The 12,334-nt window shown below is 46.0% G+C and overlaps 1 protein-coding gene across 1 annotated transcript in view; it reads left to right on the top strand.

The window, feature by feature from the left end:
• RALBP1 (ralA binding protein 1) overlaps nt 1-12,334 on the top strand; it is a 272,192-nt gene that overhangs the window by 176,670 nt on the left and 83,188 nt on the right. Inside the window, exons 5-6 of the mRNA XM_086964942.1 lie at nt 7-168; nt 379-510. Coding sequence (XP_086821068.1) covers nt 7-168; nt 379-510 — 294 coding nt within the window. The remainder of the gene's footprint in view (nt 1-6; nt 169-378; nt 511-12,334) is intronic.

Genomic DNA, 12,334 nt, shown 5'->3' with positions numbered 1-12,334 from the left:
TCCTAGATTAGTAACCGTGTCTTGTATGTGTTTTTTACACACGTGCAAGACCTATTTGGAGGCATAAAGCTTAAGCAAGTGATAAAACCCCTCCGTTGGTCTAATATGGCAACCATGCCAGCACTGCCTGAAACACAAGAAAACATCAAGGAGGAAATTAGGCGACAGGTTCGTCTCCTTATTTTCATTTTTTTTGTGAAGCTGTGTCCGGTGAGTGGGCTTAAAGGAAGCCTGTGTTCATTTTGTTTTCAATTTTAGTTTAAATTAGTAGTGTTTGTCCTCAATCTGAGTATGATCATAATTGCTGTTATTTTTTTTTTGCATGAAATACGTAAGCGCCTCAAGAGTTCATGAAGTTTGTCTTTTTTGTTGGTGCAGGAATTTCTTTTGAACTGTTTACATCGTGACCTTCAGGCGGGCATAAAGGACTTATCGAAAGAAGAAAGGCTCTGGGAAGTGCAAAGAATTTTAACTGCACTGAAAAGAAAGTTACGAGAAGCTAAAAGACAGGCGAGTATTTGTTTTGCATTGAATACATGCAGCAGAGTTAACAGCAGCAAATCGGACATGATTTGAATATCTTCGTGGCACACTACTACACAATTGTCTGTTCCCAAGATGGAAGCAAACACAAGGAGATGATGGACGAAGCGCTGAAACTTTTCAGACACTCACCTCCAGTCAAAGATCTTGGCTGAGTCCATCATCGTTCTTTAGCTCACTCTACCACCTCAGTTCAGACCTAGCCATATGCAAATCAGTCTGGACCCTGTTACTCATGGGAACAGTCCAGCCTGTCAAGTCCAGAATTGTCAAGCCAGGTCTTCCCTGGACCGGAACAAGAATTTTCCCTGATAACTGAAGGCAAACCGGCTGGAATGTAAATGTAAAGATCTCTAAGCTATTTTTGATAACAAATACCATCCTTCTCCAAGGCCAGCCAAGATGGCCATGTTCACCTATCACCAAGTGGCATTCATAAAAGAAGCTATACATTCAGAGTACTAATTATATCTGCCAAGTTAAATGATGTGCATGCCTTTGTGTGGCACTTACTATTTTCGATCATTCGTTACTCCAGTATGTGATTTGCATAATGTAGGCTGTATTGCAAAGAATCTTATTTAACTGTGCTTATTTTATTTCTATCAATACCTGATATACTCCAGCCTCTCCAAGTTGAAGCCCAGAATTGTAATTTTGGAATGAGGTTAGCATCCTCATTTTGTGCCTTGGCATCAAGTTTTTCTTTCACGTAACCTTAGACCAAAGCTTTATAAATCTCCAGTGACAAACTCCTCACTAAAACACATCCGTTTTGTGTAGCTTCAGCGAGAAATTAAACTTCACAACTAAGTGATACTGCTTATATGGTTCTGCAGGACCCAAACAAAACAGGGTTTAGTTTAGACTAGGACTTGAATGACTTTTCCCTAGAGAGGAGCAAATATATCTCTACCACCTAGCCTCTGAGAAACTCCTGCTGAAAAAGCTCCATGACATTTAATATGTGGGTAGCTAAAGCTCTCAGATTCAAGTTACTGTAAAGGATGGGCCACTTTTGCCCTCATAAGTAGATATTTGCATGGGTGTGGTGCCCTCCCCCCCTGTCCACTAAAACCTGGTGGCAGTAACAAGACACCTTTCTACCTTTCTAATAAGCTGGATGTCCAGCTGAGTTCCCCTTCACAAGAATTGATCATGGTTCTAAGCCTCAGTGTCTACATTTTGTCACAAGTAGCTCAGTGTCCTATTCATTGTCGGCGAGACAGAGATGCACGTCCTGCCAAAGGAACCAAATCAAACTGAAGACACATTTCCCTCTACACACTTCCACCAGCTTTAAGTATGCAGAGACTGTTTTATGTCTTAATTATAGAGATTTTATGCGCATCACAATACAACTCATTTCTCATTCAAGACACATATTTGTTTCTGAACCACATTCTTATTGTAACTTTACAAATGCACCTTTTACATTCCACGTTTATTGCTGACTTTTTCATTTCACAATTTTAGATTGTGTACAGTTGTACATTCTGGGAACGAAATCCAGTTTCTAGAGTTCAGAAATTGAACCAAATTTTGATACAAAGATAATGTGAATGTACCTATATTGTGAATATACATACTTGCTTGTGATTGTAACCTTCTGTGTGGATGATACCGCCCACACATTTCCATTTCATTTCTATGCATGCTATTCAATTCGTATGCACACATTTTTACATTTCTCTACTAATCACATTAATTTAGGTAGCATATACAAACACTAAAACTATTTAATTCCTGCTCTTCTTTGTCTATCTTAATATCAAAGACGTGTTTAATTGTGTGCTTACCATGACGCATTTATGTAGGCCTTCGCTATCTCTCGTAATGCAGTAAACCATAACCATGTATTGGTTAGTGTAGCATGTCTCTGTATTTTCTATATTATCCACTTAGTATGATTATAGATAAGTGGCTTTATCTAGTGTATTCCTTCTATGTGAATTCATCTGTATATTCAGAAATTGCACTAGTGCTGACCCATCCATACATTTTATCACTGGAAGTTAGCCTTTGTTTCTCTTCAAATCTTCCTTGATTTGATTCTTTTGATGCAGGTTGGCAGAATATTTCCCCTTTAAGAATACTAACCATATATAAAATTAAATAATTAAAATGCATGAACATGTTTTGCTCCAAAGTCAGTGTTTTCTCTCCATGCTTCTATTTTGAGACCAGTTGTCATGTTCTACACAGATTAGAAATGTAGGTGCCTTTACTTAGCAAACTTTCTCCTTCATCCATGCTCTTGGGGTTTATATGGATCAGTAGTTCCATCATTTACTCTGTGCTCCATTTGTCTCCCCTTACAAAAGTTATTCTTAGTGATTTAATATCGGCTGAGAAAAGGATGACATTGCTGCTCTGACTTTAAAATACTTCCTTTATGAAAATGGATAACTGAAGCACTGCTTACCAACAACAACGTTTCTCTGTTTAATTGTTGCAAAGGAAAACTTCCATCAAGCTCTGCATTGACTGGTCGACCACATTTTTCTGCCTTTTTAGATAAACCTTCATTCTTCAGGCTGTGATGCAACAGTACAAAAAGTAGAAACTGAGTCATGGAACATCAAAATAGTGACGCTATGTCTCTTAAATCTCATATAAGCGTAAATGAAATGAACAGCATTCGAGAAATTCACCCATCTGCTTTTTTTTTTATATAACAAATGGTATTTACTTTTTTAACCACACCAGTAAAAGCACATCTACATTTGCATAGCAGCACCAAAGTACAAATGTCAGAATTAAGAATCACAAACCCAATCTGTCGTAAACTCCCAATTTTCCCCAAATCTTATGCTTTTGTGGGCAATCCCGTGCACCATAAATACGTTTCTCTAGTTGGGCACACCGGTCTACATCTCCTTTCATTCCGCCAGGGTAGGGGGCCTGGGGAGTTCCACCTTTGGGCAATGTCTCACTTAGTAATTAAAGAGGCAATCTCTATAAACATACGGGTCCGTCTGGGGTCTCCAAGGTCATCCATCCTGCCCAGCAGGGCCACCCTGTGGGTCAGCTCGAGGGCTGCCCCAGTACCTTTGAGAGTTCATGTTTTATCTGATGCCAGTGGGGTGTCAAGATAGGGCAGGCAAAGACCATGTGATAGAAGTTAGCATGTAGAGTGGAGCACCTGAAACAGGAGTGTTTAGGGATTTTGCCAGCTTGTTGCAATCGTATCATGGTTAGGTATGTCATGTGAAGGTAATTTAGCTGGGTTAGATGGAGGCGAGTGAGGCAGTCTGGCCCCCCTCCCCCAAGGCAATTTTTACCCTAGGCACCCTGTCCCCGGCCTTTTATTTATTTTTTTATGAAGGGAAGGGGGCCTGGTGCCCCCACCCCTCCTCCGCGGGCCGATTTCGGCCCCAGGGACCTCATCCCTCTGGGCCTGGCCATGTTTCCCTGGGTGCCCCCAATGTGCAATAGGACGCGGGGGTCTGAAGACCTCCGCGGTCCCTGCCCGCTCCCCAACTCATCCAGTTGGGTCATCCCAGCCGCCATTGAACCAATCATTGACAATCAATTGTGAGGCTCGATAGTAGTACTGGAGGTCCACCATCCCCAGCCCTCTGTCATGGAGGAGTGCGGCAATGCATGAATGGCCACCAGACCAAAGAAACGCTCAGAGGATGGAGTTGAGAGCATGGAACCACTGAGTGGGGATTGGGAGCGGGAAATGTCGGAAGACGTACAGAAAGCGAGGGAGGACCATCATTTTTAAAAGGTTTATGCAAACCATGACATTAAGTAGAAGCTGCGCCCATCTCTGGATAGTGCGCTTTATTTTAGACACTAGAGGAGTTAAGGTGTTACATATGTTCTGGTAGAAGGGAGTTATGAACCACCAGATACCTACTAAGCCAAATTTCCAGGAAAGGATCGCCCTGTACCGGGACCAGTAAATGTTTGTATCTGTTCACGTGGAAACCGTAGGCTTTGTCATACAGGGCAAGGAGGTCAAGACACCGAGGTCTATGGGTCAGCCAGGAAAAGTAGGAAGCTGTCCCCATAAAGAGCGATCCTCTCCTCTGGGCCTCCATCCCAGGACCATCTGGGAAATATGACATCACAGCGAAGGAGCAGCGTGGGGGCCTCGATCGCGAGAGCAAATAGTAAAGGGGGGATAGAGGGCAGCCAGGACATGTGCCTCTGCGTATAGGGTAACCATTAATGAAATGGGGTAACCCAAAACGGTCTAGGACCTGGGTATTGAACAGTATTATAAGACAATGGTCCAAAGACTAATATTTCACAATGTCACAGTTAGTCAACACTTCAGAATTCAATTGGTGAAGTATTATAATCTACTCTTCATCAATAAGTTGAACAATCTCACAACGCAACAGCAAAGCAAATAAACCGTGGTGATTTATTCATTTTTTACCACTATTGAAAGTAATTGTCTGCAATACATATGGGTCATAATTGGTTGCCCCAAGGGGAGCTTGCAAAATAGAAAGATGTGATAGAGTTCAGTGATAAAGAGAAGAAAGGAATAGCAAAGGATTGCAAAGATTCGTGACATAAAAACACAGTTATTTTTCTTTACACAAAAGGATCAGTAATCATCCTATTCTGGGACCTGGCCATAAATCAATTCATCCATAATTTTAATTCATTTAGAAACCTATATATCTAATGATTACAATGCACAAGAAAGTAACAGTATATTGGTCCAGGTCAAAGATCAAATGAGCGTCGACGTTTCGACTCGACTTCGGGCCTCACGGTGAGTTAAGCCTGGGCCGTACGAGTCTTCATCAGGACTACGGTGGGCAACCATATATCGTTGGATGACCCCTAACGGCGGAGGTGATTCTAATGTATTTTCCTTATATTTTCCTTACTCTTGATCAATTAATGGAAGGTCCTCCTTATTAATTATATGCCACCAGGAGGAATCACTCAGGGATTTTTCAATGCATGTGAATCCCTGTTGTGATCAGTGGTGTAGGATAATAAAAATCCTGTTTATCCCTTCAGCAAAATGATGCTAGTGTGTGTCGTACTTCAAAATGTCTTTAAGAATTCGCACCGCTAATTTGTGCAGTGTCAGAGATTCCAAACAGAGAGGGGGGCGGTTAATTCTGTGTGTCCCTTCAGGCTACTGATACTCGTGCCTTAGGAATCCTTTGGAATAGATTGCTAAATAGGGAGAACATACCTCGATGTAATTACGGTACACCAGTAAAGGTTCCCAATTATATAAGGGTACAGGGAACTGAGCGAAGAGCGATCTGTTGACCCGATTCTGTGCAGAAGGTTAATGAGGAAAAGCTCCAATGAGGCGACGTATGTACGTCCTTAGTCCAGCACGATCTAGAACAGTCTGAAGGAAGAACCGATCCATGGTATCGAAGGTTTTTTCAAAGTGTATTAGAAGCAGCGCTGCATGAAGATCAGGAGTATTTATTCAAGATAGTGCCACCTGGACCCTTCTAATGCAGTGTTGTGTTCTTCACCCCAACATTAATCCACATTAGTCACAGATGATTAAATAGGGAAGAGCAGTTTGCAGCCAGTTGGCCAGGATCTTGGCAAAGAGTTTGATTTCAGTGTTGATCTGGGAGATGGGCTTGTACGATGTGCATTGTTGAGGAGAATGGTCCGGCTTATGGATGACCCCTCAGGCCAGATATAGCCCAGGTTAAAAGGCTCCCCGCTCAGCCACCTCAATGTAAAACTTGAGCAGGAAAGGGGTCAGTTCAGTGCCGAACTAAGGTAGTACCCAGCGGGGAAGCCATCGGGCTGGATGTTTTGCCTGATGACAAGTCGTACAAGTCCAATTCAATTTTGTCTGCACTGTTGGGTTGGTCTAATTACCGGACCACGGCGTATTGAGGATAGCAGAATGTCAGCCAGTAGAGGGCGTTCTACCTCCTAGGAAGTCAGGCCTTCAAGCATACAGATCTTGGTAGAAGGTTGCAAAAGCTTGCAGAATGTTGGGGGTGCATGTCAGGCATTGGCCCTCTGTGTCCACCAACTTGGGAACTATCCTTGAAGCAATATCATGGGCAGTGAGTCAATAAAGAAGTTTCCCGTCAGCCGAAACACGTCGGTCTAAGAGATACTATGTAGCAGGATGTATCATTCCTTGCACGTAAATTATTGGAACAAAAAAAAAAAAGCAAATAGAAAATTCATAACCTGAACGTTGTCCTTGCTGGATGGTGCCCCGTGCGTGACGTGTTTGTGAGATATATAGATATATATAGATATATATATATATAGATATATATATATATAGATATATATATAGATATATATATAGTTCTTGCCCCCCCCCCTCAAACACTATCTAGCCTCTTCAAGGGAGAGCTGGTGCAACTGGCCATAGTCCGTCAGAGGGCATGGGCGGAGCATTCCAGGACCTGACACTCCAGGGTATGGATCTTAGTGTCAAGGGCTCTGATCTGCGCTAACCTCTCTTTCTCCCTACTGTTGATGAACCCCTTCACTAGGCCCCTGATTGTTAGCTTACTGGCCTCCAAAAGGGTACCCGCCGATTTCACCGACTCTTTATTAATCAGAAAATAAGAGTGTATCTCGGCCTCCAGATATGCCTCAAAGTGAGGGTCAGCAAGGTACCAAGCTTTGAAGACACTGTGAGAAGTTGGCCTGATATGATGCTCACTAGTTCTAGTGATCACCTTGTATCAGTCCAAACAACCCTTATGGTGATTGGTTGTAAAGTCAACCTTATAGACCAGCTATCCTAATGGTAGCATGGACAAAGTCTTAGGCTAAACTCTTTTGGCATGTGAAGCCAGCTGTTTTACCACATATAACCCCTTGAATACCAAATGAAAGGACACCACACAGGTAGTTATGAAAATAAACAAGATATTTATTAACTAACATACACCTCTGAACTCTTTATGAGATCAGAGGGCTAAGCACATGACGATCTCTTAGGAAAAATACGTTTAAGTTGCACAAATTACAATGGTGCCCTAGGGGCACGACAAACCATATACTAAGTAAATGGAATGTGAAAGTCGATAAAAGGAATGGAGCTGTCCAGAGGCTGTAGGATCGCTGGGACCACGCTACACTAACTCAAGGTAAGTAATAGGACGCCCACGGAACGCGTGTGCAGAGTGTGAACTCACAGGCGAGATGCGTAACAGTGTCTTTGGACAGTACAGTTCAAGTAAAAGGTGAGTACGGACAATCCTGACTATGTAGAACTAAACCGACTGTGGAACTGGACACTAGGAGAGTCAATCTACCCTTGAGCACCGAAATGCTCGTGTTACCTCACCCACAGGCTGCGGGTGCATAGGTGCAAAGTCGTGTCGGGTTCCGGCGTTGAAGTCTATGGAGCCTGTAAGAAAAGATGCTGCAGGCGATCAGGAGGAAGATGTCCGGTGTGATCCAAGGGTGGATCAGTGAAGAGGAGAACCTGAAAGCAGAGGGGACAATGTTCAAAGTCACTAGCCAGTGACTGGAGTGGAACCAGGAGTGGAACCAGATGTCGTCGTCGTGATCAGGTGAGAGTGGACGCTTGTCTCTGCAGCCACGTGGACCAGGTGGTGTCTTCGACGACCAGGATGGAGGCACGAGCTGTCCCACGCAGGCTCTCGCTGTCGGCGGTGTCGGATCCGGATTTGGAGTCAACAGGCCTTGGCAAACGCAACCCACGCGGTGAGTGGAAACGGCGTCTGGAGTGGACCAGGAGGGTCCGGGGTGCTCCTCTTTTGGAAGGGAGCAAGGGCCAGTCTGGAGCAACCAGACCAGCAGTGAAGATTTCAAGATTCGTCATCTAGGAGGTCACTAGCCAGCCGGCAAGTGACCAGACAACGCATCGAGCAGCAAACAGGCAGAAGGCCCCCACGCAGATCTCGTGGATGCTGGAGGGCTGCTCTTCGGTGCAGGAGCTGCTCGGGGCTTCTCAATCACCAAAGCACTTGGACGAGGTTACCTCAGAAGTCGTGCTGGAGCGAAGTGCTGCTTCTTTCAAGATGGCCGGTCCCACGTGTCTCGTCGCACCCACGGATCTCAGCTGTGCTGCAGATGTAGGGAGAGGTCTGGGAATCCGGGTCTCGTCGGGCTCTGAAGTCTGGATCCTCGAGGGAAGACGACAAAGGGAAGCCGCTGGACTCTGATGGTGCCTGCTTGTGCAGGGTGGACACTCCTTGCCCACAAGGGAGATTTCTTCAGTCTTCTGTGGAGCAGAACGTCGAAGTCCAGAGTTTCTTCTTGTAAAGTTGTTCAGGATAATCTAATTTGGAATGGGACCAGCTCCTACCTTTATCCGGCTAAAGGGGGCGGTACTACGACTAGTTCCCTCCTCTGGGTGGGACCAGGAAGTGGGGTAGTTACACCCCCTATCCTTTGTTTGGTCTTGCGCCAGTGCTGGGGGCTGGAGAGCCCCAGGAACTGGTTTAGACCGGTGTATGCACAGGGACACCTTGTGTGCCCCAGGCATGTCTCATTCCTTTCAGCCCTCTCCTACCTAATACACAAAATCCTGTCTGGGGTGATGCTAGCACCTCCCAAGGCAGGAAACCCTTTGTCCAAGCCTCCCTCGCTGAAAGGACTCCCAGCAGCAAGAGGTCAGACTTGTGTCTGTGGTGGCAGCATCCATTTTGTGATGCTGAGGCTCGAGTTAACTTTAACCGGGGTTCACAGTTACATACATGTCGTGTCCCTCTAGAAGGGTGGAATGCTACCCCCGTTGCCAGAATTGGCAAGGGGGTAGTATTCCAATTCGTATGACACCTTACTCGACATGTTTTGATAATGCTATACCAAAGTTAGTAATAACCGCAAGGATTATAATGCACTTAAGAGTATATGGTATAGCGTTATCATGGAAACAGCTAAAGGACCTGGTTCCGAAAGCTGCAGACAGGCTCAGCTCATGCTAGAGCACCATCTCACATAATTCCAAGCCCTCTGCCTTCAGGATTGATAAGGCCTGCCATGGGAGTGACTGATAGGAGGATATGTGTCCATTTTAGGGTTAGATATAGGGATACTATATCTAAAGCAAAGGGTGATTACACCACCTTGCCCCAGCTGATTGATCAGCCAGTTGTGTCAGATTTGGATGGTCAGCCAGGGGTGGCATAATACATGCTGCAGCCCCTGGTAGGCCCTGAGTGCACCTATGCCCTGGGTACCTAAGGTACACTGTACAGGGACTGATAAGGTGACTCAGTATCCAATTAGATATGCACCTAAGGTACATGGTTGTCAATTTAGAGAGAGACAGCTAGGCTGTGGGTCTGATTAGCAGGCCCACTGTCAGGGAAAGTCGTAAACCAGTGAAGCAAAAAGCAAAAATTGTGGGTGACCATAGGATTGCAGACCCCACTCTCCTACAGACACCACCTAGACCTCTGGGTCGGGTCCGCAGAACTGACTGTCATGGTTAGGGGATCATGGTCCAAGATCACCTATGGGAGGATGGCCATGCAGTTACCTGACCGACATCAGTGGCTAGTAACAGGAAGAGATCAATCTGGGATTCCGCTTTATGCGCTGCTGAGTTGTGTTGCAGGAGGATCTGAGTTGAAGCCTGAAGGGCCATTCGGCCGCCATCTCTGGCACGTTTTCTTTAGGACTAGTCCGCCTCATCCTCTATGACTTTGGGTATCGGCGGACAGTACCTTGGTACAGCCCGCCACCAGGTTTTACCTGATCCTGCAGCACATACAAGTCTCTCCTCTCCTCAACCCACTCTCTGGCCTGCTCAGGACGTTCAGTTTCACAGGGAAGATTAGCATGTATTGGAGTTGAATTCTGAGCTTTTGCTTGAACTCCGTGAAGGAGCAACAACTTGTTGGACTGTCTCAGTATAGTAGGGAAGATCATTAGGCATGCGTTTTGATATCAAAGGTCAAGTTGGCCTATCTGAGAACATCGTCCCTGTCTTGGAAACGTTGTATTTTAGCGATCAGTGGGCGAGCCTGTGCCCCAAATGGGTGATGCTGGGCCAATGATCTGTGGGCCTATGCCACAAACCATAGTGAGAGCATTGTCTCCAGGACCCATGGGCAAAACAAATATCAAGTAATTTTGCAACTTCCGGCGTCCCAGACCCTTCCGTTACAACCCACTATTCACAGACTATTGCGGCGGAGCTGTTCTGTGCATCTTCAGCCCTCTCCTCAAGGGCCGCGGTAGAGGAAAGCAAACCAGGATCCTGCTGCTTCAGGGCAGTCATGTCCTCCTCCTCCTCTTCCAAGTACACAGAACGTTTGGCTTCAGTGACTCGATGTAGGAAAGTGGGTTTCTGTTGCAGTAACCCCCCCACTTTTTGCCAGACTACTGATGCACTTTTCCTTGGTGTGCCCTGGGTTCCTGCCAATGAAGCTGCCAGGTCCTCTGTCCTTCCCCCAAAACTAACCCAATTGGCATCTCTGGTCACAGGTCAGCCCCTGGTAAATGGTACCACAGCTACCCAGGGCACTGTGACCAGGGAAGACCTCTAAGGGCTGCAGCACTTATTGTGCCACCCTTAGAGGCCCTGTACCCTGACACTCACACACTGCCTTGGCAGGCTGCCTTTATGCAAAACTAAGTGAATAGTCGACATGGCACACATCCCTGTGTGCCAAGCCCACAAAACACTGCCCTAACATACATCAGTCACCCCTCTAGCTGGGTGCCCTAGGCCAGTGGTGAGTGTACAGGTGCATGAGCCCTGTACCCCTAAAGTACCCAGGTCCATTCCTGGGCACTGTAAGTGCAGTGCTGCCATTAAGAGTATATGGTGCTGGGAGTTTGTCATTACGAACTCCACCGCACCATAATGACTACTCTGAAGACTAGGAAGTTTGGTTTCAAACTTCTCAGCACATTAAACTCACACTGATGCCAGTGTGGGATTTAATGTAAAATGCAAGACAGAGGGCATCTTAGAGATGCCCCCTGAAACTAACAAACGACCAGTGGCCTGACTGAGAGGCTGCCTACGCTGCCACACAGCTGACATGTCCCTGAATCCAGCACCCAAGGACCGTCCTCGACGCTCCTGATGACGCCTGCAGCCTCACAACAAGGGACCCCTCCAACTGCGACCAGCAGAGGGAAAGATTTCCCTACACCAAAAGACGCGCCAGGCACCAAAAGACACCCCTGCACCCGGCGCTCCCTGTGCCCAACTCCTGGGTGTATACCTAACCTACAGGTCACCAACTTACCTCTCGAAGTGGCGGTCGCACCTGAAGAATCTCCATCCCTGAGTTTGCAGCCTTTGTTAGTCTTGCAGCTTTCCCATTGAAATCCATTGGGCGTCTGCCGGCCAAAAAAGCACACTGCACCCAGCCGCCTGAGTGCCACTGGAACTGCAGCATCTTTTCTATTCTAGCTCTCCACTCGCCCTGTGTAAGTGACCAGGAGCTTATCTCCCACAGTCACGTGGGCCTGCCTGCTAGCAGCCACCAACCAAAGGCCCCCTACCTGCCATAGGCTAACATTGGGCCTACTCTCTCTGCACCTGGCTGTCCCTGTCCGCTGAGGATGTAACTACTGTACCTTCCTGATTCTGGGAGACCCCTGAGTCTATCCCCAGAACCTTAACTCTGCCACTCGAGTACTTACCTGAAAACCGATAACCTACATTTTCTCCATAGGGTAACATTGACTGGTTTTCACTTGGAAATTCTTTTAAGTGTTGAGTTTTGAAACTTTGAAATATTAATTAAAAATGATCCGATCAACGAAAACGAAATTACTCACCTGTTACTAGGAGAGATACCAGTGCTGGATCTTTGTGCCCAGCACTGACCCTTGGAATTAATTACAACAGTGATTTTCCGATAACCTG

The sequence above is a fragment of the Lissotriton vulgaris genome, chromosome 4_1 (assembly GCF_964263255.1).
Source record: "Lissotriton vulgaris chromosome 4_1, aLisVul1.2, whole genome shotgun sequence".
NCBI classification, from domain to species: Eukaryota; Metazoa; Chordata; class Amphibia; order Caudata; family Salamandridae; genus Lissotriton; species Lissotriton vulgaris.
Note: the sequence above shows the minus strand (reverse complement) of the source record. Positions and strands in the feature narration are given on the sequence as shown.